At 54.4% G+C, this 25,817-nt stretch overlaps 1 protein-coding gene across 8 annotated transcripts in view; it reads left to right on the top strand.

Annotated features, from left to right (window-relative positions):
• TNRC18 (trinucleotide repeat containing 18) overlaps nucleotides 1-24,775 on the top strand; it is an 81,921-nt gene extending 57,146 nt beyond the window's left edge. For 7 of the 8 annotated variants that reach the window (XM_075995260.1, XM_012759206.3, XM_075995264.1 and 4 more), the window contains 12 exons: nucleotides 4,827-5,242; nucleotides 10,498-10,650; nucleotides 11,381-11,522; nucleotides 13,026-13,143; nucleotides 13,543-13,618; nucleotides 13,715-13,823; nucleotides 16,534-16,650; nucleotides 17,214-17,378; nucleotides 17,846-19,194; nucleotides 22,366-22,602; nucleotides 22,744-22,818; nucleotides 23,183-24,774. In XM_075995260.1, the coding sequence (XP_075851375.1) occupies nucleotides 4,827-5,242; nucleotides 10,498-10,650; nucleotides 11,381-11,522; nucleotides 13,026-13,143; nucleotides 13,543-13,618; nucleotides 13,715-13,823; nucleotides 16,534-16,650; nucleotides 17,214-17,378; nucleotides 17,846-19,194; nucleotides 22,366-22,602; nucleotides 22,744-22,818; nucleotides 23,183-23,389 (3,164 nt within the window). In that variant the 3' untranslated portion in view covers nucleotides 23,390-24,774. Of the gene's footprint in view, nucleotides 1-4,826; nucleotides 5,243-10,497; nucleotides 10,651-11,380; nucleotides 11,523-13,025; nucleotides 13,144-13,542; nucleotides 13,619-13,714; nucleotides 13,824-16,533; nucleotides 16,651-17,213; nucleotides 17,379-17,845; nucleotides 19,195-22,365; nucleotides 22,603-22,743; nucleotides 22,819-23,182 lie in introns of all 8 variants that reach the window. The other variant, XM_075995263.1, reaches the window with a different exon arrangement.
• The last annotated feature ends 1,042 nt before the right edge of the window (nucleotides 24,776-25,817 follow it).

The raw sequence follows: 25,817 nt of genomic DNA, 5'->3' as shown, positions 1-25,817 counted from the left end.
TATTTTATTTTTTATTTTATTTTATTTTTTGAGACAGAGTCTCTCTCTGTTGCCCAGGCTGAAGTATAGTAGCATCATCATAGCTCACAGCAACCTCAAACACCTGGGCTCAAGCAATCTTCCTGCCTTGGGCTCCCAAAGTGCTAGGATTACAGGTGTGATCTACCGTGCCCAAGCAGGCCTCCATCTTTGTTCTTCATTTTACAAGTTGTCTTAGAGCTTCTGAGTCCTTTGTATTTCCATATGAGTTTTAGGAGCAGCTTGTCAATTTCTGCCAAAAAAATAAAGAAAAAGTGAGATGGGATTCTGGTAGTGATTGTGTTGAACTCGTACATCAGTTTGGGGAGTACTGACATCTTAACAATATAAACTTTTTGATCCAAAAACATGGGATGTTTTTCCATTTATTTGGGTTGTCTTTAATTTCTTTCAATAATATTTTGTAGTTTACAGTGTATAAAGTTGTGCATTTCTTTTATTAAATTTATTCATATTCTTTTTGATGCTTTTGTAAGTGGCATTATTTTTGTTTTATTTTTGGAGTGTTCATTGCTAGTATATAGAAATACAGTTGATTTTTGTATGTTGATCTTGTGTCCTGAAACCTTGCTAAACTCATTTATTGGTTCTAATAGTTTTTAGTAGAGTCCTTAGGATTTTCTATATATGAGATCATGCCATCTACAAATAGAAATAGTTTTACATGTTCCTTTATAATGTGTATGTCTTATTTCTTTTTCTTGCTTAATTAACCAGGCTAGAACCTCCAGTAGAAAACTGAATGGAAGTAGTGAGAACAAATATCTGGCTTGCTTCTGATTTTAGGGAGAAAACATTCAGCCTTTTACCATTAAGTATCATGTTAGCTGTGGGTTTTTCATAGATGTCCTTTGTCAGGTTGAGGAAGTTCTCTTCTGTTTCCAGTTTGTTGAGTAATAGAAATGTTACATTTATTACCTTTTTGGTATGTTGAACCAACCTTACATTCCGGGGAATGAATCTCACTTGGTCATGGTATATAATATTTTTTTATTTGTTGCTGGATTTTGTTCACCTATGTTTATGTCTTCCTGATAAATTGACTTTTAAAAATCATTTTAGAATATTCTTGTCTCTAGTAACAATTTTTGATTTAAAAAGTCTTTTGTTTGATGTTAGTATATAGCCACTCCAGTGTTTTTTTGGTTACTATTTGCATGGTATATATTTTTCATCTTTTGACTTGCAATTTATTTGTCTTATCATTTTTTTTTCTTTTTTGGCCAATTTTTGTTCTTCTGTTTCTCCTTTGCTGTCTTTTTTTAGGTTATTTGAATATGGGTAAGAATTCCATTTTAATTTTCCTGTTTGTTTTCTCAGGATGGTTTTGGCATTTTAAAATTGAAAATAGAGGTAACATACATTCTTAATTTTTCACAGTCCACATATAGTTAATAATGTGCTACTTCACATAAAATACAGAAACCTTATAACCTCATAGGTCCACATTACACCTCTTTTATATTATGTATATATATTAATAATACATCTTCACATAGTGTCAACTCCTAAAGACAACGTTATAAATTTAGTTTTAAACATTTATGTGATTTATAAAGAAATTAAAAGGAATTTTTTTTTTTGAGACAAGAGTCTTGCTCTGTGACCCCAGCTAGAGTGCTGTGGTGTCATCACAGCTTACTGCAACCTCATAATCCTGGGCTCAGCGATGCTCCTGCCTGAGCCTCCTAAGTAACTGGGACTTTTTGCATTTATTTTATTTTTTAAATTTTTTAAATTTTTTTTTTTTTTTGAGACAGAGTCTCACTTTGTTGCCCAGGCTAGAGTGAGTGCCATGGCATCAGCCTAGCTCACAGCAACCTCAAACTCCTGGGCTCAAGCGATCCTGCTGCCTCAGCCTCCCAAGTAGCTGGGACTACAGGCATGCGCCACCATGCTCGGCTAATTTTTTCTATATATATTAGTTGGCCAATTAATTTCTTTCTATTTATAGTAGAGACGGGGTCTCGCTCTTGCTCAGGTTGGTTTCGAACTCCTGAGCTCAAAGGATCCGCCCACCTCGGCCTCCCAGAGAGCTAGGATTACAGGCGTGAGCCACCGCGCCCGGCCTGCATTTATTTTGATATTTGATATTTCTGTTGTTTTTCATCCTTTTCTGAGGATTTGAGTTTTTATATTATTTCAGCCTGAAGTTCATTTGGCATTTTTGTATTGTAGATCTGCTGGTGATGAATTTTCTTAGTGTTTTTTCATCTGAAAGCTTTGTATTTCACCTTCATTCTTGAGTTGATATTTTCACTGGATGTAGAATTTGCGGTTGACGGTGTTTCCTTTCAGCGCTTTAAAGATGTTCTACTTGCTTCTAGTCTCTGTTTTTGGTGACAACTTAGCCCATTAATCAGATGATTGTCCTATACATGAATGGGTCAGGTTTTTCTTGCTGCTCTTGAGGGTTTGTCTTTATCTTTGCTTTCAACAGTTTGGCTGTGATGTGCCTGGAACGGATATCTCTGTGTTTGTCCTGCTTGGTGTTCATCTGACATCTTGCATCTGCAATTTTCTGTTTGTCATCAAATTTGGGGAACTTTTAGCTATTGAAGCAATACTTAAAGAAATCTTCAAGTATTTTTTCCTACTCTGTTCTCTCTTTCCTTTCCTGCTGGACATACATGTGACCATTTTTATCATCTGACAGTTCTCTGAGGCTATGCTGGGTTTTTTCCCAAACTCAATTTACTTTTCTCTTACTCATATCCATTCAGCTCATAAGTCTTTTCATTGATTTTTTTTTTTTTTCTGAAATTGTACTTCTCAGTTCTAGAATTTCTATTTGGTTCTTTTTCAATTGTGTCTGTTTCTTTGCTGGACCTTCCCATTTCTCTGGGGAAATTTCCATGCATTGAAAACAAGTTTTGTTTTACTTCTTTGAGGGCACTTCTCACATCGCCTTCAGAATCTGGGGCTGTTAGTCGCAACATCTGCGTAATCTCAGGGTCACGTTCAGTTGGCTTTCTTTTCTCTCCAGAATGTCATGCGTTTTCATGGTTCTTCATTTGGCAAGTAATTTTGCATTGTATGCTGGACATTGTGGGGGTGAGATTGTGTGGAGTGAGGATGCTCTTATTTTTCCCTAGTAAATATCATTTCTTTCCTTTCAACAAGTATTTCCTTGGCAGGCTTTGAATTCCACTTTGTGTTTCTTTCGTGGCAGCTTGGGTCTCTGTTCAGATCCTGTCTTGCTGTCACCTGGAGGGCTGTGAGTCTGTCCTGTGTGGGTTGTCCGTGGGTCCTCTGGAGATAGGAGTAGACGGAGTTTGGGGTCCCTCTTTGGCTCCCTTTCTCCCCCCCTTCTGTGTTGTCAAACCGTCTCTTTCCTGGTTCTGGGGTCAGGAGGACTCTTCTTTTCCATACAGGCCCCCTTCCCCTAACTGGGTGTGCCAAGAAGACTGTGTCTAGTGCCAGGGCAGAAGGTACAGGGATGAGATCTGACTCTGTGACTCCACTCCCACCTTCCAAGTACACCTTTTCTCTGTCCACTGTCCATCCCTGCCCCACACGCGGTGTGCCTGCAGTGGGTGACATATGTCCAGTGTTCTAGTGGTCTGCGAGGGGTGTCTCATTCCCTCACACCCAGAGGCCTGCGCTTTAGGGTCTGCCCCTTGTCAGCCACAAAAGCCCCTTGTTGCTTTCCTGTGCAGTGGGAAGCAACTTCTGTTAACAGAAGATTAATTAATGGGATCACTAAACTTTGCCAGGGACTCCTTCCCACCGGGTGGTCCCTGCCTATCCCTGTCACTGTGCCTGCATTATCTGGGACAGTGGGGCCTGGCCTCCTACGGCTGCCCAGGGATCAGTACGCTTGGGGTTGGGCCCTGGCTTTTTGACTTGTGTACTGGGGAATCCAGGGCAGGCCACTGGCCCTCTCTGGGGTTGTCAACCCAAGGGGCTATTGCAGACATCGCCTCCCGAGGTCTGGCTGGAGGAGGCAGGTCCTCCTCACAGCCAGTGGGATGAATACACCCCGAAACCCCAACTTACCTACACGCTTTTCCCTGGGCACCCACTGTGAGCCAGAGCTTGAGCTGCAGGATGTTAGAGGCTCCAGGAGGACTCAGGGATTCACTTCCTGGGGCCTGGCAGGCCGAAACCTGGTCTCCAAGGGAAATAGCTGAGTGTGACATTGCCTGTGATGGCAGAGGTGTGGCAGAAAGGATTGCCCCAGGGGCAAGTGGGTCAGCGCTTTTCCAGGTAGAGGTGGGGGTTGTGTGTGCTGGGCTCTGGGCAGAGGAGACAGCAGAAGAGAAAGACTGGAGGTTAGGAAGGTGGGGCAGTCCAGCTAGGGGCTGTGATCTAGGGCAGAGGGAAGCAGGGCGTGGGCGTGGAGAGAGAGCAGGGCTGGGGGCTCTGATGCGCCCGCCGTCTATACAGGGGAGTGGGCCTGGCTGACGCCTGCTGCAGGAAGGGGGGCAGAGAGGCCGGGTAGGGGATTTCCTGCGGGCTTTCCCACACCACCGCTGCTGCAGCCCTGCCGGCGTGGGGCTCGCCGCTCCATGCCCTGGCCCCAGGTTTCCACGGTCACACGGGAGCACACGCTCCCGCGCCCCTAGTCTTCACCTTCCCGGACGGTGCCCTTGGCTGAGGGCGCGGGACAGCGAGGAGACACCCGGGGTGGGCCGCGGTGAGCCCTTCTCTTTCTCTGGCCTGTTTCCTTGACCTGGGGAGGAGTGACAGGTCTGTGGTGGCTGGGGGTAGGGGGGCCTGGGGGGAGGGTGGCAGGAGGCCCTGGAGAGCCGGTCCGTGAGCCCCTCCTCCTCCCCCACGTCCAGGCACGGAGTTCGAGTACACCGACTCGGAGAGCGAGGTCAAGGTGCGCAAGCGGTCGCCGGCGGGGCTGCTGCGGCCCAAGAAGGCGCTGGGGGAGCCGGGGCCGCCCGCGCCCGCGCCCGCCGCCCGGGGCCCCGCCAGCCCCGACAAGACCAAGCTGGCGGCGGAGAAGGGGCGCAAGGCTCGGAAGCTGCGGGGCGCCAAGGAGCCCGGTTTCGAGGCGGGGCCCGAGGCCAGCGACGACGACCTGTGGACACGGCGCCGCAGCGAGCGCATCTTCCTGCACGACGCCTCTGCCGCCGCGCCCGCACCTGCCCGCGCCACGCCCGCGCCCGCGCCCCGCACCCGCGCCAAGGGCGGCCCCCTGAGCCCGCGCAAGGACACCGGCCGCGCCAGGGACCGGAAGGACCCCAGGAAGGTAGGGGGGGCCCGAGGGCTGGGGGCGCGGGGTGGTCGGGTGCACACCCCTGGCAGCCTTGACTCGGCCACTTGCCCACCGGGAGCCCCTACCCCTACCTTACAGAGGTCCTTAACCTCCCACCTCTGTCCCTGAGTGACTCTGTAAAGTGGGAGTAAAACATCCGGGACCCAAATGAAAACAGTGATATTGAAGCGCAGCTATCACAATGTTGAGAAACCGCTTGTGTGGTATGGCTTAGCGTTCAGGTGCTCCATTGGGGACACGCTCGGTTGGTGAGACTGTCCCCCAGCGTCTAGCAGCACCCTGCTTTCCCAGCGACGAGCACAAAGGATGCTCTGAGGTCTCTGCAGTAACTGTCATGTGCCGCGACACTCTCTGTGGTTTCTGTTGGTGGTAGAGTCCCCGGCACTGTTGGTTCCGTTGTGGTTTGTGGCCTCCATTCTCACCTGAAGGAAAATCTCATTTCTTTAGTGGTTAAAATGTGAAAATAGAGGTGGGATTTTCCCCCCACCCCTATTCACATAGTCCCTTTCAAGAACTTGACTTTCAAGAACTCACAATATGAGACCTGTTACCCTTTGACACTGGCCGCTGGGAAGCTCATGGCCAGTTGTCCCCACCCTATAGCAGTTGTATTCAGACTTAGCCAGTTTTCTACAGTGTCTGACTCAGGTCTCTCTGCCCCATGTCCCTGGTACAGGATGAACCCTCAAATAACAGTGACATTCTAGAGAAACTCACAAACGGGTGAGACTCGCATCGATTTCCCAATGTCGGGAGGTAGTAATGGAGGGGCTGTGTGTGTGTCCTCCGCAGGAACCTTGCACTGTGCTCACCTCTTCCAAGGCCACAGCCACCTCAGGCATTTCAGGGCCTTGCAGAGCAGGTGCCACCATAAATCCTCCTCCTCCCAGGTGACCCCATAGTAGGCCCAGACATGTTCTAACTGCTTTACCATGTACTCACAGGACCATGTGAAGTAGATTTCTCACATAAATTGCACGTTACAAGTGGCCTATGAGAGGACAAGGACCAGACCCAGCCCAAGGTCACAGTGGCTAATGATCCCCTGAGCTGGGCTTCCAACTCTGGGGGGTCTAGCTCCAGTTAAGACCACTTGGGGGCCTTAACCATTTAGAGCCACACTGCCTCTTTCCGCCTTACCCAAGGTGGTGCCTTTGTTTTGCTTTGTTTTAATCTTTTTTTACAGACGGGTGTTGCTGCGTTGTTTACGCTGGTCTCAAACTCGTGGGCTCAAGTGATCCTCTTGCCTCAGTCTCCCTAGTAGCTAGGACTACAGGTGTATGCCAGTGCACCTAGCTCCCAAGCTAGCGTCTTCTGTTGGAGGCCTTGTGTGCCCACTTCCTGGTGTGCAAATAGCTGGACACTTGGCTATTAGGGGAGAGGACCAGAGATTCGCCCCATGTGGCCTTTTGATGATGTAGCAAGAGACTGGAACAGAACAGACTGATTGATTGTCAACAAAGGGAGAATCAGACACCCAAGGAAATTGCCCTACAGCCCGTCTCCCCAAGAACAACCACAGTTACTGTTTGTTTGAGATGCACTTTTGTAATAGTAGCCACCCCTTATCTGCTGTGGGTGTGGGTGTGGTTGAAGACCCCTAGTGGATGCCTGAAACCGCAGAGAATACCAAACCCTATGCTATAAGCACATGTCACGCACTGTGGCCATAGCTTTTGCCATTTGAGGCATGACAGCAAAACTAGCACAAATTTCTTTTTACTTCTTCCCAATTTCACACATAGAAGATTCTTAGATGTTAGCAACCTCAGCATACAATTTTTTTCTTTCCATATTAAGTCAAGAACTTTCACCTTTTCACTTAAAGGAAGCACTTCACGGCTTCTCACTGGTGTAGCCAAATTGTTCTTGCACTTTGAGGCCATGATTGGGTAAAATAAGGGTTGCCTGAACACCAGCACCACGATGCCGTGACAGTCAATCTGATAACCAAGATGGTGGGTAGTGGGTGCGCTGGACAAAGGGATGAGTCACGTCCTGAGAGGGATGGCGCTAGATTTCATCATGCTACTCAGAACGGCATGTAATTTAAAACTTATGAATTGTTTATTTCTGGAATTTTCCATTTAATATTTTCAGACTGAGGTTGACTGTGGGTAACTGGAACCACAGAAAGTGAAACCTCGGATATAAGGAGGGGACTACTATATCCTGATTTTTAGACTTAGTGAAGTCTGTGTTTTATCACGTGCATGTCCATATGTGATGAGCTTTTATCTTACTTTTATTTTTTATCAATGTTTGTACGTGGCTGAGTGACATCCCACATCCTGTGGTTGGTACCATCTTCTGCCACTGACCCTGCTGGCTTAGTGGTTTGGGTGATGATGGGTATTTTACCACCATAATTACCAAAGCAATGAACAACTATGTCTGTGTGCAGAGCTTCTGTCACATTGGAAGTTCTTTTCTTTCTTTTTTCTTTTTTTGAGACAGAGTCTCACTCTGTTGCCCCGGCTAGAGTGCCATGGCATCAGCCTAGCTCACAGCAACCTCAAACTCCTGGGCTGAAGCAATCCTCCAGCCTCAGCCTCTTGAGTAGCTGAGGCTACAGGTACACTCCACCATGCCCAGCTAATTTTTCTATTTTTAGTAGAGACAGGGTCTCACTCTTGCTCAGGTTGGCCTCAAACATCTGACCTCAAGTGATCCTCCTGCCCTGGCTTCTCAGAGTGCTAGGATTACAGGCATGAGCCACCGCGCCTGGCCATGGAAGTTATTTTTTTATTAAAAAAAAAAAAAAAAAAAAAGTAAAAGCAGGACCAGGGGGCTTCCCAGAAATGGGTTTTTGGTCAAAGGGAAAGAAATAGTTATTGGTTTTATCTGATTCTAACAGTAATTTGGAGGATAAAGAAAAGGAAGAACAGAAAGATCCACTCAGACTTTTTTTTTTGGCTGTCATTTCCTTTCCTTGTCCCCAGCTGCAAAGATGTACGCCACACGATGAGCTATTTAATAATAGACGGCAGAGGTCATGGAAATGTAACCACTCACGTTCCCCTGGCCCTTAGATACTTCTGATTTCAGAAATTTGAACAGGGTTAAAATGTGCATCAGAAACAAGAAAATACAATGTGTACATATATTTTCCCTCCAAAATGGGGATTAAACTGTATCCCTTTTATCTCTAGAACACATCTTTTTTTTGCCCCTTTTAATGTTGTTTGCTTTGAATCTCATGTTTGATACAGATGTTGTGACTTCTGTTGTTGTCTTGGTAACATTTGCCCATTATTATTTTTTTCTGTTTCTTAGTTTGCCACCTCCCCTTGCCTTGGTCATTTGTGTAGACATATCCCTTTTAAAAAGCGTAGTTGTGGCTGGGCGTGGTGGCTCACGCCTGTAATCCTAGCACTCTGGGAGGATGAGGCGGGCGGATTGCTCAAGGTCAGGAGTTCGAAACCACCCTGAGCAAGAGCGAGACCCCGTCTCTACTATAAATAGAAACAAATTAATTGGCCAACTAATATATATAAAAAAATTTAGCTGGGCATGGTGGCGCATGCCTGTAGTCCCAGCTACTCGGGAGGCTGAGGCAGGAGGATTGCTTGAGCCCAGGAGTGTGAGGTTTCTGTGAGCTAGGCTGATGCCACAGCACTCACTCTAGCCTGGGCAACAAAGCGAGACTCTGTCTCAAAAAAAAAAAAGAAAAAAAAAAATCTGACTTCATTTCCTCTTCTAAAAAAAAAAAAAAAAGAAAAAAAAAGAAAAAAAAAAAGCGTAGTTGTGTGATCTGCCCCCAAACCCCATAACCTCTGGATTCTGCCAACTGTAGTTTCAAGCCCTGCTTTTCACACAAAGTGTCATCATTTTCGTTTGCCTGTGTCATTGGCTCTGGCTCAGAACATGACACTAGCCATGGTGATAAAAGCACGTAACTATGTGTCGACACCCCAGAGTTTCTGTGACAGGTTGCTGGACATTGGCTTGATGGCTCTGATAAATGAATCTGTCCACCATGCCTGTTTTTAAAAAGTCTGGGCCAGTTCCCACCCCCACCCCTCACCAGCAAGGGGAAGGGCACACGTGTCTCCGTGCCGGGGAGACCTTTGAGCTGGGCTGGATAGAGCTCTCCCCTCGGGGCCAGGGGCAGTAGGGGACATTCCGGAAGCGACTCAGGCAGTAGCCAAATGGCTTCCAATGCCCCTTCCAGGAGTACCGTGTTTCTCTGAAAATAAGACAGGGTCTTATATTTATTTTCCTCAAGAAGACACCCTAAGGCTTATTTTCAGGGTTTTTTTTTAAGTAAGGTACAACAGTTTACATTTATTCAAATATAGTTAAGTCGTCTTCTTCTGGAACATCATCATAACTCTCCAAACCCCGAATTCCATCCTGAATTTCTTGCTACTCTATTTCCTTTAGAACCATTGGCCACAATCTCTCATGTTGAGCAATAGAGCTCTCATGGGGCAGATGAGAAGGGCTGCTCGGCTTCTTTACCGCTCCGGGATGAAATGCATGGGTTGTGCAGACACGCTGCGGAGCTACGCCCATCACTAGGTCTTATTTTCGGGGTAGGGCTTATATTGTGCAAACGCTTAGAAATCCTGCTGGGGCTTATTTTATGGGTAGGTCTTATTTTCAGGGAAACACGGTATATCCTAGCAAACTAATTGGTAAGGTTGTTTTTTGCTGTTGCATTTTTGGTTTTTCGTGGCATGACTTGGAAGAATGAAGAAGTGGAGGCAGGTTCCCCCACTCCACGGCTCAATGAGCAGCTGTTATAAAACAAAATTGAAGCTACCTCAGTGTAGATCAGGCACATGGTGGGGGGGAATGTCGCAAAGCAGGACTTTTGGTAAATGTCCACCTGTGTTTAAAAAAAAGTACCACATGTGCCTGCATAGCCTTCGTGTTGCCGCGGTTGTATGTGCTTGCGGGAAGTTCTGGAAGGTGCACCGTGTTGTTGCTCTGCCCCTGTGGGGTTGGTAGGAGGGTCGTTGGAGAGGAACTTGCACTCACGGTTTCAGTGTTTTCTTTTTTGAGGGGTAACAAGTAATACATAGTAGTAACAAAGAAATTAAGATTCAAAACAAAAACACCTTCCTGGAGAGGAAGGGTGTTCCATTCCTCTGGGGAGGCTCACACAGAACTTGGGGGGGCGAGCAAGTGGGGGGCGGCAGGCTGGCTGGGGGTCCTGCCTCCCCCTACCTCTGCTTGGGAGGCCGGCCCCTGAGAGCTCCCTCTGCTGCTTCCTCCTCTAGAAGAAGAAAGGGAAGGAGGCCAGTCCAGGAGCGGCGCTGCCCGCACCCCGCACTCCCGCCCTGCCCGCCGAGGCCAGGGCCCCTCACGCCAGCTCCCTGGCCGCTGCCAAGAGGAACAAGGCCAAGGCCAAAGGGAAAGAGGTGAAGAAGGAGGTGAGGCTCGCACCCAGGCAGGGATGCCGTGCCCCGAGTCCATCATGCCCTCTCTGTGCTTCTGAGGCCGGAGGGAGGTCTCTGCCTGCCACCCTGTGTTCACCCTCCCCGCAGCCGAGGCTCAGGGAGGCGAGGTGACGTGGCTGCAGTCCCCATGTCCTGAGGAGAATGAGACACCTGGGATTTGGCCCCTATTCTCAGGAGGGAGACACCTTAGCAGGGGTGGGGAACACCTGATGGGTGACTGTGAGACCTGTCGGGCCGGGTGACAGGAGCCCCCAGCTTAGCTCCAGCTCCCCATGGGGTCCCCCCTCCGTCTGAGCATGGGCGAATTTCTTTGCTCAGTTGGCAGGTGGGGCTATGCCTGGGCGTGCCTGTTCCCCACGCCTGCTAGCCCCTGCGCAAGCTGTTTTGCCTCCAACCTATGGTGCCTAGCTGGAATTGCTGCCTCAGTTTCTCTAAGCAGGGAATCGAGCCATCTGTCATGGTGACAGACATAAGTCCGGTACTGAGTACTGCGTTGAGTACATGCAGGCCCTCGCCAGCCAGGTTCTAGGCCCAGGTTCGAGGTTCTCTGGCCTCTGGGGTGCACCCAGCTGGTGCCCCTCCTGTGCACATAGCAGACACCCTGGGGCCTGACTGTGGCTCTGGGTTTCCAGGGATGGTCCCCAGCCAGGCAGGACCCCTGTGCCATGTCCTAAGCCGCCTTTCTGCCATGCTCTGTCCCCAGAACCGGGGGAAAGGGGGTGCCGTGAGCAAGTTGATGGAGAGCATGGCGGCTGAGGAGGACTTTGAGCCCAACCAGGACTCCAGCTTCTCTGAGGACGAACACCTGCCCCATGGTGGGGTCGTGGAGCGGCCGCTGACTCCAGGTAAGTGGCCGTGCTGTGTGTGGGGAGGGGCTGCAGGAGTCCCCCAGGGAAGGTAGCTCTAAGCCTGGCCTGAGAAGGGAGGGGCTGAGCTAGTAGAGGGGTGTGAGTAGGGAACAGAATGTGCAAAGGCCCTGAGGTCTGCAGAAAGGAGGCCGGTTTGACTCTAGCTTAAAGAGCTGGGTGTGGGGGTGGCAAGAGAGCAGCCTTGGGGCCAGGGAGGAGGCAGGGGCAGAGTCTTGTGGGCCTAGGTAAGGAGCTGGGTGTTCACTCTAAGGAAAATAAAAAGCTCTCCAAGGTCGTAAGTGAGGGAGTGATGTGGTCAGGTTGGTTTTAAGATGAGGTGTCTGACTGCTGCATAGAGAGTGAACTGAAGGCCCCAGGCGTGGCTGGGAGTCTAGTTAGGAGGCTGTCAGCATCCAGGTGGGAGCTTCCTGAGGGCAGCGGGGAGAGACAAGTGCATTGGGAAGGAGAGTGGGTGGGTGGGATGTGGGGGACTGTGTGGGCAGGTGGGGGAGGGGAAGGGTGAAGACTGGAGGGGCGTGGGGAGCTGTCCCTGAGACCAGAGTCATGGGGTCACATGCTGGGCTTTGCTGGTTGGAGTTTGGGGTGCTAGAGGATGTCCAGGCGGCCACGTGCAGGAGGCACTTGGACCCAGGGGTGTGATGTGCGTGGGTAGGTGAGCAAGAGGAGGGGTGCAGCCTGGGGTGTGTCAGTCAGCTGGTGGTCGGTAGCGTGTGTGCCGCAGGTCCCAGGGCTGCTGGGTGGCTGTGCTGACCCCAGCTGGGCTTGGCTTACCCAGGTCCGCTGTCCCCTCTCCACGTGCCATCTGTGTGTTGGGCCTGTGGTCTCTGGCGATGCTGCCAGAGGCTCTTGAGGAGAGGTGGGACCCAGGGACCTCTAAAGGCCACTGCCCAGACCCGCCTGTGGCCCCTTCTGCCCTGGAGAGCCACACAGCCAAGCCCAGCGCCAGGGCATGGGAGGCCGACTCTGCCACGAGGCCCCGCATGGGCGCCGTGGGCACGTGGTGGGCCTGGCATTCCATCTGTCGAGCTGTCCGGGTCTTTTAATAGTGGTTCAGATGGGGAGGGCTGGGTTGAAGTCCCCATCGAGAAGGAGCAGATGAAGAACGAGTGGGGGCTCAAGGGAGGGAGGGGCCGCCAGGTGAAAGTGGGTGCCGATAGCCCATCCCGGGATTGGTTTCCACTAGAAAGAGAAAAAGCATGTGGAACATCCCTGAGGCTTGGCTGGGCCATGGTAGCGGTGCTGGGTGTCACGGTGGGGGGGTAGTGACCCAGGTAGGGGTGGATGGGGTGTGCCAATGCCCTAGAACTTCGTGTGCTGGCACACAGGGTTGCGATTGGGAGGCAGAGGGGTCGGGCAGAGGGGCCATGCACACTCCCATGGGCGCGCTAGGGCAGGCATGAGTGTACACGTCCCAAGTAGCACCAGCCCACCGAGGGCCCCCCACCTGCCCGGCGCTGCCTCACACCCACCCTCCTGCAGCCCCTCGCTCATGCATCATTGACAAGGATGAGCTGAAGGACGGCCTGCGGGTGCTCATCCCCATGGACGACAAGCTGCTGTACGCGGGGCACGTGCACACGGTGCACTCGCCAGACATGTGAGTCGGGCGCTGGCCTGTGCAGAGCCGCTTCTGAGCTCCCCCTGCCCCCCCGGCTGTGGCTTCCTGTGCTATAGCTGGCTCAGATCGGATGGGCAGGCCCGTGCACCCTGAGGCCCTGCCTGGGGTGGGCCGAGAGAGAGCGTGTTGGCCTCTCCTGGGATCTGGCCTGGACCGGCAGGGCGTGCTCTGCAACCCCTGCTTGCACAAATGAGGAAACTGAGCCCAGAAGTGGGGGAGAGAATGCGGCCACGTTCACTTAGCAAAGTCAGTGAACCTTCGAGTCCTGGTGCCGCGTCCCAGTGGCCTGGGAGGCAGAGCCGGCAGTGGTGGGGCTGGGGTCCCTCCGGGGAGGTCTCCAGCCTCTGCCCTGCACAGCATGTTCGCCTGGCCTCGTAGATACCGTGTGGTGGTGGAGGGCGAGCGCGGCAACCGGCCCCACATCTACTGTCTGGAGCAGCTGCTGCAGGAGGCGGTGAGACGAGGGGTGGGGCGCTGGAGGCTGCGGGGTGGGGTGTCAAGGGCTGCGGCCACAGCTGTGTGCCCAGCACTAAATCCCACACTGTCCCAGATCATCGACGTGAGGCCGGCCTCTACTCGCTTCCTGCCACAAGGGACCAGGATCGCAGCCTACTGGAGCCAGCAGTACCGTTGTCTCTACCCGGGCACCGTGGTCCGAGGTGAGACGTGCCCTCCCCGCAGGCCCTGTCTCCAGACGTGTCAACATGGAACTCTAACTGGCTTCAACATAGAGACATATGGGCTCACATGACAGAACTGTAGGGTCCTCAGGTGTGGTTGGATCCAGGTGCCATGCAGACAGTGTCTTCTGGACACGGACCCACAGTATCCGCCAGCAGTGCTGTCATCTGTGCTAGTGTCACGCCAATGCTTCGGGGACTGTGCTTTACCATCTTAATAAGTCTCATCATTGGAGAATGTCCCGCAACCCAGGTTTTACCACACAAGCGTTAGGGTAACCTGCCTTGGGCCGCCTGGTTTTCCTTGAGCTGCCACCTGTAAGTCTGATCCACCAGGCTGGGGTCACATTCTCATCCCTCACGCCGAGGAGTGAGGTCAGCGTCCTTTTCCATGTGGAGGGAAAGGGCTGGGGATGGTGGCTTCCCCAGGAAAGTTGGGATGTTGTTTGTGGAGTAAGAGAATGGAATGTGGGCAGACAAAATAACAGGTAGGATAGGTGTGGATGTCAGACAAAAAAAGCTGATACTCAAACGATCCACACCTCAGCTACTGCAAAACCAACACGTCAGGGAGATGAGGGTAGGGATGTTGGCTAGACTAAAAAATAAAATAAAATAAACAAAAAACACACACGTGCCAAATACAGTCCACCCCATGGCTACCACACAGACCTACCCAGAAGATGGACAGAGTTGCTGGGCCAGCAAAACAGTGGATGTCTGATGCAGTCTGAGCCACAAGAGCTTGGGCTGGGAGGATTTATTTTTTTAATTTTGTAGTCAGTTTATCATTGAAACTCTGAAAAGTCCCGTTAATATGCTAAAAATCTGTCTTGGATTCAGATTTCTGAGAGCTTTCTGTCCCCTTGTACTATGAGGGTTAGCAGCTACGCTTGCCTCACAGTGTCATTCTTGGATTCTTGGGGACTCTGCCTGCCATTGTTCTGAGAACCCCTCTGCCTCCCCCCATGTTGCATCTCATGTCTTTTTCTTTCTTGGTTCATGTTCATTCCCTTGTTTTAGCAGAGGATCTTTCAGTAACTTCCTGAGGAGGGGCCGTGGGAGGTGAATTTCTCCAGCCCTCACATGTCTGTGATCTCTTTATTCTACCCACATTCCTTATAGATAGTTGAGCTGGGTATAAATCCTAGATTGGAAATAATGTCCTCTTGCTGTTTCAAGGTCATCGTTCCATTTTTATCTAGCCTCCAGTGTCGTTTGAGAAGTTCAATGCCACGTTGATTCCCAGATCTTTCTAGGAGATGTGTTTTTTTCTCCTCTGGAAACTTTTATGATCTTCTCATTATCCCTAGATCTGGAATTCCGTGTGTGTGTGTGTGTGTTCATCATGCTGGTATCTGGGAAGGGAGCCTTGGATTTCAAAGCTGCGTCCTTCAGTCCTGGAAGCTTTGCTTGTATTGTGTACTGCACAGATGACGTCCCTCGTGCATTTCATCTGTTTTTCCTGGAACTCATCCTGGTCTGGTGGCCCCACATGTTTGAATCTTTATTTCTATTATTGTCTCTTTCCTTATTTTGTTCAACTTTCTGAGATTTCTTCCACTTTATCTTCTAACTCCTTCTGTTCTCTTGAATTTTAAAAGTTTCTGCTATCGTTTAAAAATTTCTTGATTTCTTTTTATTCTCTGAATATTCCTTTTTAAAAAACTGTTTCATTAACATATTATCTTTTAAAAAATTTCTCAGATAATTTTTTTCCATGTTAGATTTCATGGGGTCTCTGTGTCTTCTGGGAGCCCTGTGCCTTCTGTTTGTTAGCTCTGGGCTCTTCCTTTCAACAGAGATCACTCACGGCCTTGGGGACCCTTAGTGAAGAGATGTCACGGAGCCGATTGGAAGCTCTGTGCATGAGCGAGCCCTTGTCACCACGGGTGGGCAGGGGTGCTTTGTTGGGGGGCCCCCAAATACCTGCACGTGGAAGTCTTTTCTCTTTAGCTGGTCAGATCCCTCATGTCCCTGGAGACAGAGGCCTAGCACCTGGCATTTGGCAAGGGGGCTGGGGTGTCACCCTTCAGTGTGTGTAGTTGCCCGTTAAGCCCTGGTTTTGGTGTGGGGCCACCTGCCCCCTGCCACCTGTGCCCAACGTCTTTCAGTCCAGAGCCTCTCTCTAGGGGCAAACCTCCCAGCCCCTGCTGGCCGTGCGACCCTCAGCCTGTTGAGTGTCAGGGCCCCTGTACTCCTGTCCCCAGAGGTGCCTGGTGCCTCTCAGGCCAAGTCTCGGCAGGGTTCTCTTGGGAGAACCGCTTCCTTCTTGTTGGCATCACCTCTTTCCAGGAGACCAAAGTCAGCTCCTGTGTGTCCATGCTAATGTCCTGACGTCTCCCCTACCCCAGCCCTCCCGCCTCCCACTTGTCCTGCGTCCTTTAGGGCAGGTGCTCTTCCTCTATCGTTTCCGGGAGCGTCTTGGGCGTGAGCGGGGACAGGCGTGTGTGATCCCATCGGTCACCCAAAGTCAGCTGGAAGTGGCAGAGCCAGTACTCCCGTCTGGACTGCTTGGCTCCAAAGCTCACATTCTGCACCACTGTATACCCACCACCGACGCCCCACTGCCGTGTCTTAGAGACTAGGGCTGTTTATGGGCTGGTTTCTGCCATCCCTCCCACCCCCAGCACCTCACCAGGGAGCTGGTGGCCTGAGGGCCTGCCCCAACCAGCCCCTCCTCCGACAGGGTTACTGGACCTGGAGGATGATGGGGACCTGATCACCGTGGAATTTGACGACGGGGACACAGGGAGGATCCCCCTCTCGCACATCCGCCTCCTGCCTCCTGACTATAAGATCCAGTGTGAGTGACAGGCCCGTGACACCCGGGGTTCCTGCCATCCACCCAGGCCCTCACCCCCTGAGCTCAGCCCTGGGCTCTGTCTGCCACGTGAACCACAGGAGACAGAAATGGCAGAAACTGTGGGTGGGGCACCCGGAACAGAGCTGGGATGGGGGGGTCTCAGGACTCCCAGGTCCTGTGGCCCATGGGGCTGATCGAGGATGGTGACGGAAAGTTCCAGGCTCCGAGTGGCCTCAGCAGTGTGGACTTCTTGCCTCAGCGCCCCTTTGGCCAGGGGCAAAGCTGGACTTCCAAGTGGTTCATGACTTACCCAGGGCCCACCATAGTGACGGGCAGAGGCAGGTCGTGGACCTAGCACTGCTGAGTTCTCGGCGTTGTTAACATCAGAGGTTGTGAACATTTCCTAAGTGGGTCATAAAAATGACAAAAGTCAGCATCTACGTTCAGCCCCTCTGAGTCCACGAAGCGCTTTGGTTCACTCTTAGGGGGCGGGGGCGTCTGCTGAGCAGCGTGGTCTGCGGAAACCCAGGCCTGAGCCGCTCGCTGTGCGCTGTGCCCCGCAGGTGCTGAGCCGTCCCCGGCCCTCCTGGTGCCCAGCGCCAAGCGCCGCAGCCGGAAGACCAGCAAAGACACTGGGGAAGGCAAAGATGGGGGCACGACAGGGACGGAGGAGCCGGGAGCCAAGGCGCGAGGGCGCGGGCGGAAACCCGGCACCAAGGCCAAGGGCGGTAGGTTGGCCCCGGCCCTGCCTGACCAGGCTCGAGGCAGGGGTGGGGGGCGAGGCTCCTCCAGGCGTCCACGTATGGGGGGGACAGGGACCCACACAGGTAGCCACGCCCCATCTCTGTAGGGACTCTGCCCTGCAGGGCGTTCTGACCAGTTGACACAGTAGGACACAGGCAGAGGTAGGCTGGGCTGAGATTCAACCTGGGCGCGTTTCCCTCCGGAATCCAGAGAAAAGGGCTTCGTGCTGAAAGTTGAAGTTTCCAAGGATCCAGTGGGGCAGCACAATGTAGACAGTTGTTGCAGAGGTCCCCCGATGAAGCCAGGAAAGGGCACTGGGCCCAGTCCCCACGTGGGACTTGGCAGGGCCAGGACTGAGCCCAGCCTTTCCGACTGAGCTGCGGCAGGTCTCCCACCAGGCCGGCAGCAGCCCCTGCCCACCTCAAATCCGTTTTCTTCTGCTCTTTTCCAGACAGAGCTGCTGTCCTGGAGGAAGGGGGCCCAACGGATGAGGTCCCCAATACCCCCTTGGCTCTGGAGCCAAGCAGCACCCCAAGTTCCAAGAAGAGCCCCCCAGAGCCTGTGGACAAGCGGGCCAAAGCCCCCAAAGCCCGCCCAGCAGCCCCACAGCCTAGCCCCGTGCCACCCACCTTTGCCAGCGGCCCAGCTCCCGAGCCCTTCGGGGAGCTGCCGCCGCCCCCCGCCGCCCCCCTCATCACCATGCCCGCCACCCGCCCCAAGCCCAAGAAGGCGCGGGCTGCCGAGGAGTCAGGTGCCAAGGGCCCTCGCAGGCCAGGGGAGGAGGCTGAGCTGCTCGTCAAACTGGACCACGAGGGGGTCATGTCGCCCAAAAGCAAGAAGGCCAAAGAGGCCCTGCTGCTCCGGGAGGACCCAGGGGCCGGGGGCTGGCAGGAGCCCAAGGGCCTGCTGAGCCTGGGCGGCTATCCCCCTGCGGCAGGCGGCAGCGAGCCCAAGACGGCCTGGCCCAAGACCACGGATGGGGACCTGGCCCAGGAGCCCGCGGCAGGGCTCGCGTTTGAGGACTCTGGGAACCCCAAGAGCCCGGACAAGGCCCAGGCGGAGCAGGACGGGGCAGAGGAGTCGGAGAGCGGCAGCAGCAACAGCAGCAGCAGTAGCAGCAGCAGCAGCAGCAGCAGCGGGTCGGAGACGGAAGGCGAGGAGGACGGTGACAAGAACGGAGATGGAGGCCGCAGCGCCGGGGGCCGCAACTGCAGCGCCTCCAGCTCCAGGGCATCCTCCCCTGCCTCCTCTTCCTCCTCTTCCTCTTCTTCCTCGTCCTCATCCTCCTCCTCTTCCTCTTCCTCTTCTTCTTCCTCTTCCTCTTCCTCCTCCTCCTCCTCTTCCTCCTCCTCCTCCTCCTCTTCCTCTTCGTCCTCTTCCTCTTCCTCCTCCTCCTCATCCTCCTCCTCCTCCTCTTCCTCCTCCACCACAGACGAGGACTCTTCTTGCAGCTCGGACGACGAGGCCGCTCCCGCCCCTGCGGCCGGGCCCTCTACCCCGCCGGCGCTGCCCGCCAAGGCAGCCAAGCAGGCAGGCAAGGGGCGCTCCTCGGCCCACTCCCCGGGCAAGAAGGCGGCTGCACCCCAGCCCCAGGCGCCCCCGCCGCAGCCCCCGCAGCCGCTGCAGCCCAAAGCTCAGGCTGGGGCCAAGAGCCGGCCCAAGAAGAGGGAGGGCGTCCACCTCCCCACCACCAAGGAGCTGGCCAAGCGGCAGCGCCTTCCGTCCGTGGAGAACCGGCCCAAGATCGCCGCCTTCCTGCCAGCCCGGCAGCTCTGGAAATGGTTCGGGAAACCCACCCAGGTAGCCAGGGCGTCCCAGTGGGCCTGAGGTCTAGAGGCCTCGTCTTCCCTTGGTGGGCTGACTGCTCCATGTTGGGCCCCCCCTGCCCCTCATAACTGCCCGGCAACCCCGGGGTGGAGGGCTGGCGTCCCATTGTACAGATGGGTACACTGAGTTTTAGGGAGCCTGAGGCCACCAGGTCTGTCTGACTCCAAAGCCTGTGTCCTTCGCAGAGCAGCCCTGCCCTGTTGGCTTGGGACCCAAAGCCACCTTCACATGGAACCCAAATGACGACCATGTGCAGGGAACAACAGACCCCTCCTGCAGGGATCAGGGACCACATGAAAGGGTCTTTCCAGACTTCTTGGCCAGGCAGCCTGTTTCTCGTTGCAGTCCCTTTGCCTCTAGCCACCCTTTAGCTTCACATGGCAGCATGCTCCAGGCTCTTGGCCCACAGCATGGTAGTCCCAACAGAAGGCCAGAGTTGGGTCATGTGCCCATTGGCACGGCCTGGAGAAAAGAAAGTTCTGTTTGGCAGGCCTGAGTCCCATGTCCACCCCCAGTCAGGGCTAGGTCATCCTGAAGGAGCTTTCCTAGCCCACACTGTGGCTGTCTACCACCCACATGCATGTACACATGTACTCAAGCACACATGGTCTCTCGCACACATATACATGAATACACACATGAATGCACATGTATGCGCACTGCAGGCAAGTATGCACACATGTACATGCAGGTGCATACACATGTGCACACACATGCACTTCTCAGTGAAGGAAATTGGCAATAGCTATTCTGGAAGCTTCCATGTAGAGGACGGGAGCGGCCCCCATGGTCCACCATTCCACACCCGTGTGCAGGAAGAGCCGCGCTCTGGCTTGGCGAGTATGGGAGGGAGTCCAAGTCTGCAGGATGGCAGCCTGAGTTTTGCCCACAGTGCTCATCTAGAGCAGGGGGAGGTGGCTGTGAGCAGACAGCCCTGCTGGGTCTGCGCCTCTCCAAGGCCCCCATTCTCACCAGAGTTGGGGTTGACAGTGACAGGCTTGGTGAGTCTCTAGCAACACATCTCTGATAAACTTGGGAGGCTTCTGGCATATCTGCCCTGTGCCGGCTCCATGGGGTGAGTCCACAGGGCCGGAGAAGTCAAGGAAGACTCTAAGCAGGTTCTGGAATTTCTGTCCTTGCCCACAGCCTGTTGGGGCCTGCCCTTGGCCACCTGTGGGCAGCTGGAAAACGCCACGGTTGGAGAACAGCTCCACCTGCCCCCAGCTGGGCCTCACTGGGGCTCCCTAGAGCAGGGTGTTCCCTCTTCTGTCAGGCGGGGTGCAGAGCAGCAAGGCGGTGCGGCCACTGGAGCTGCAGCTCCCGTTTTCTTACTGGCCGCCTCGCCTTTGGGGCACTCACTTGAATTTGAGGACCCCGCGGGGCACAAGATTCTCTGACTTTAAATTCTCCTGGCTTGCTGACTGCAGGCTGAAAGAGCCTCTGGGGGTAGTGGGCTGTCACCACTGAGGGGCCAGCCTGAGCTGCCCATCCCACCTCGGACATACTTCTCCTGTGCCTTGAGCCAAAGAGAACTTGAGTCCACAGAACACACATAAATTACGTGGCCAGGCGCGGTGGCTCGCGTCTGTCATCCCAGCACTTTGGAGGCTGAGGCTAGAGGATTGCTTGAGCTCAGGAGTTTGAGACCAGCCTGAGCAAAAGCAAGACCCCGTCTCTACTAAAAATAGAAAAAATTAGCCAGCTGTGGTAGCACACTTGTAGTCCCAGCTACTCGGGAGCGTGAGGCAAGAGGATTGCTTGAGCCCAGGAGTTGGAGGTTGCTGTGAGCTGTGATGACTCCCCTGCAGTCTAGCAGGGGTGACAGAGTGAGACCTGGTATTAAAAAAAAAAAAAAGAAAAGAAAAGAAAAGAAAGAAATTGGTGATGTGGCTATTGAAAAGTCCATTACCACCAGGGATCCAGCAGATTAAAAGCAGGCGGGGGACAGGTGGATAAGGTAGGAAACCAGCATGTGGGCTCATTCCCTGCTTAGGCGAAACATTTGACTTCCAGAGAAGTCAACGTGAGAAGGGAAGAGTACGTCTTAGAATTTAGTGTGAGGTGAGAATGTGCTGGTTCCATGGGCGGGCAGAGCTTTGCTTGGCCTGGTTCTTGGAGGAGTGTCTCCCCTAGGATGGTGACAACAGAGCCAGCCATGTTCAGGAACTGCCTGGGGCACCTCAGGAAGTGTTTGTTGAGTGAATAAATGAAACCCCTAACACACCAGGGGGCCTGGCTGGGGCTGGGTCCTGCAGGCGCTGGGGCACTCGGTTGGAGGCAGTGCCTGATGTTTGAATTCCTCCCAGGGACAGCCCTTCGTCCCCACCTACAGGGGGCAGGGCGGGTGGGACGCCCCTGTTACCACTGGTTAGGCCACATGGGGGGCTGACTCACACTTGGCCCCCAGTAGGGCTCTGTGACATCTGCCCTTCTGCGTCCCACTTCCGCACGGCCCTTCCGGCTTTTCTTGGAAATGCTTCCAGTCTCATCCCGTCTTCGTCTTAGCATCTGTTTCTGGGACAAGAACCCCTTTAACCTCAGAAGCCCTGTGAGCAGAGCGATCTCACCCAGGGGCTGCGCAGGGAGTGACACAGGTGTGTCGAACCAGCCTCTGCTTTGGGACGGCCCCAGCACCCACCACATATGTGGCTGTGGGGCGTGTGTGCCCCTCTATGCTCTGGCCCTGAGCAACAGTGGCCATGGTCTCACACACACACACACGCCCGCCCCCGGGCCTCAGCGTCCCTACTGGCAAGGTGAGGTGGCAGGTGGCTGACTCTGCAGGGCGGTGGCAGGACCCAGCGAGGAGCGTGGGCAGGGCCGAGGGGCAGAGGCCCCCGTGCACGACAGGCAGGGCGGCAGGAACACCTGTGCTTCCAGCGGGGCCCAGGCTGCTCTAGAACAGGGATTCAGGCTGCAGAACCCTGGGTTAGGTGAAGCCCCTCTTGGAGACCCGGCACGTCAAAGTCATGGAAGAGGGGCTTCCCCGAGAGAGCGAGACAAGGGGCTCCTTCCCCTCTACCTTCTGCAGAAGCCCTGGGTTGACAGCAGTTGACTTAGAGGCCTTTGGAGGCCGAGGGACGGGGTCCCAGGCAGCAGGAGTGGGCCCAGCCCACGCCCTCACGCCGAGTCTTGCCCCCGCAGCGGCGCGGCATGAAGGGCAAGGCCCGCAAGCTCTTCTACAAGGCCATCGTGCGCGGCAAGGAGCTCATCCGCATCGGGGATTGCGCCGTGTTCCTCTCGGCCGGCCGCCCCAACCTGCCCTACATCGGCCGCATCCAGAGCATGTGGGAGTCGTGGGGCAACAACATGGTGGTCCGCGTCAAGTGGTTCTACCACCCCGAGGAGACCAGCCCCGGCAAGCAGTTCCACGAGGGCCAGGTGAGCCGGGAGCTGCGTCTCCGCCCGCCCTGGGTCTGTGGTCTCGGGGAACGGCGGCCCAGGGCCTCACCTAGCCTGCCCAGTGGTGGCCTTGCCCTGGGGTCTGGGGTCACCCACAACCCCTCTTCTCTCCCCACACAGCACTGGGACCAGAAGTCCGGCCGCAGCCTCCCCGCAGCCCTGCGGGTCTCCAGCCAGAGGAAGGACTTCATGGAGGTAAGGCCGATGGGTGGGTGGCCGCCCCTCCCAGGCGGCTTAGGCAGGGCCAGCTGGAGGTGGTGGCTCTGTCCCCTCTGCCTACGGTGGCCACTCTCAGCCTCTGACCTGTCTCTGCCACTGTGAGCTGCCTGGCTCCTGTCCCATCTCTCCTGGTCTCTGCGTCTCTGTCTCTCAGTCTCCCAGTCTCTGTCTTGTAGTCTCTGTTCTTATCCTCAGCGTCTCGGTCCGTGTCAGTCTTTGGGTCTTTCTCAGTGTTTGTCTCTCTTCGTCTCTGTCTCCCTTGGTCTCTGGGTCTCTCTCAGCCTCTGGCCCCTCTGGCCTTGGAGGTGCCCCCCACCCTGACACGCCCTCATGCCCGCAGCGCGCCCTGTACCAGTCCTCGCACGTGGACGAGAACGACGTGCAGACGGTGTCGCACAAGTGCCTGGTGGTGGGCCTGGAGCAGTACGAGCAGATGCTCAAGACCAAGAAGTACCAGGACAGCGAGGGCCTGTACTACCTCGCGGGCACCTACGAGCCCACCACGGGCATGATCTTCTCCACGGACGGCGTGCCCGTGCTCTGCTGAGCCTGCCGACCCCGTTGCCCCGAGGCTGCCCTTGCGACTCAAGGGCTGACGGGGCTCTCACCGTCACTGCCACGGCGCAGGGACCACGTGCGTTGTGTGCATGCAAGTGTGCCCGTGGGTGTGTGCATGGGGCCAGGTGTGATGACGCCCCGGGCGAGTGTGAGTGTGTACATGTGTGTGCCCGTATGCATGCACGTGTGTGCACACATGTGCACACGTCTCAGCCCGACTTCCCTAACCCCTCAGCGCCCCCACGACAGGGGCTCCTCTCAGCTATCAGGGTATGGCTCTGCCGTCCCCCTCAGGGTGGCCTCAGCCAGGACTGGCCTCAGGCCTCCTGTCCAGCACCTTGTAAGCACTTGGCCAGGTGCCCCCAGGCCCAAGCAGACTGGGGGTTCAGCGGGGGGCTTCCAAGGAACCAAACTGATGCTCACTCTGGGGCTCCCGGCACCGTGGGCACAGAGCCCACCCCAAGGCCTCCCACCGCGGGATGGAGTGGCCCAACGCCAGCCAGCCTCAAGGACCACACTCTGCCTGCTCCGGGCGCCCTGCCGGGCCGGCCCCAACCTCTCAGGATGGCCTGGACTTGGGGAACGAGCCCGGCAAAGGGGAAGCCTAGGAGCATCGCCAGGCGCCAGGTGGAGGGGCTGCGTGCCCCAGGGCCCAGCGAGGGCCCCTCCCAGCCCAGATCCTCACACTACAGAAAACCCCAATGGTGCTGAAATCCTCGCCCGGCCACGCCCGGCCCCTCCCTGCCCAGGAGGGAGGTGGCAGTTCTTAACCTGTACAGTTTTATTGTACCAAGAGAGACTCGCCCTGCCCCTGTATCATAAGCCTTTAAATGGAGTCAACTTTTTAATTATATATATAAAGATAAATATATATAAATATATATAAATATAAACTTTTTAAAACTGTGAAAACATAGCTATGAAATTATAAAAAAAAAGCGAACACATTCTGACGTGCAGAATATTATTTTTTATTTCCTGTTAGATTGTGAGTGTCTAGCACCCGGCTTCACCGGCCTCCCCAGCCCCCAGCACATCCACCGTGGCCCAAGGGTCCCGTACAGCCCCCAGGACTGAGGAGTTAGGGACAGCAGACAGCAGACTGAGCGAGGGACAGGGAGGGTGAGGGAGGACCCGCCCGAGCCCAAGGTCCTGCTCGGGCCCAAGAAAGCACTTAGCCAGCCCCCGAGCCTTCCAGGGACACGGGAGGCCTTGTCCAGACAATCTCGAGGGAAGGAAAAGCCAGACTTTGGTTTTGTTTTGGGGGGGGGGGGAATTATTGTTTTCCTTTTTTTTAAAGTTTCTTTTGGAATTTTGTTTGTTGGCAAATTCTGTGTGATCTTTTTCATAAAAAAAAAAAAAGAAAAGAAAAAGATTTAATTGGAAAAATGCCATTGTTTGGAGTGATTTCTTTCAGGGGCTGGGGGGGTGTTTGGTGGTCAGGGGGGAGCCAGGCAGAGTACACTGGCCATATGCAGCCATTGAAATTGGAGCTAATTTACATGAAAGAAAATTAAAAGTTAAGTTTCTCAGTTGCACCAGCCACACATCCCATGCCCAAAAGGGTAGAACATGTCTACCATTTCCAGAAGTTCTCTTGGTCAGGGCGGGGCTGGAGGGCTTGCAGCTGAATGCTCCTGGCCATGCCCACACTGAAGACAGTGATGCTGATGGTCACGGTGGCCCTGAGTCCTCAGAGAGAGGTGGGGCACCATCCCTGCAATTTCTGGCACCTGAACCTCAGGGGTCTAGGGGAGTTGGGGGGTGGGGGTCTGGCTGTCCTTTGAGCACATGTCCCGGTCAGTGTGGATGGGCTGCAGAGGACACTCTGGGCTTTGCTACTTCCGTTGTGAATGGGGCATGGCCATCACACGTGTCAACACGCAGAGGGCAGCTACAGGGCTCAGGCTCCCCACCCTCTGTCCGACCGTCCTGTTGCAGAGAAACTCGCAGGTGGCACGGCCCCCCAACACACACCTGGAGGCGCAGGGCGAGCGGTGTGCTGGCGCCACCTGGTGGCCAGCTGTGGTACCACCTGGCGCTGTCTCGGTCCACCTGGGTCCCAGGGACAACAGCTGCCCTGGAGCACAGGCAGCACTCAGGCCCACTCAACCCCCCTGCTTAGGGAAAATGAGCCATGAACAGCCTGGAATTTGCCCAAATTGCACAAACCAGCACGGAGCTAGGGCTTGAGCCCAGAAGGCTTCGGCTCCTAGGATCCACCCAAACCCAAGGGCTGGGGCCAAGCTGCCTCCTGCTTTGTGTTCATTTCCACACATACCCCCGCCCCTGCCCCAGCTTTGAGCAGGCTGGAGGCAGCCACCCTCCCCTCCCAAGGGCCAAAGGAGCACAAAGGTGCTGGATAAACCCCAAATGCTTCCAGCTCCCCCCACCCTGACCCCTCCACACTAACCTGT

Source organism: Microcebus murinus, chromosome 19 (assembly GCF_040939455.1).
Source record: "Microcebus murinus isolate Inina chromosome 19, M.murinus_Inina_mat1.0, whole genome shotgun sequence".
NCBI classification, from domain to species: domain Eukaryota; kingdom Metazoa; phylum Chordata; class Mammalia; order Primates; family Cheirogaleidae; genus Microcebus; species Microcebus murinus.
Note: the sequence above shows the minus strand (reverse complement) of the source record. Positions and strands in the feature narration are given on the sequence as shown.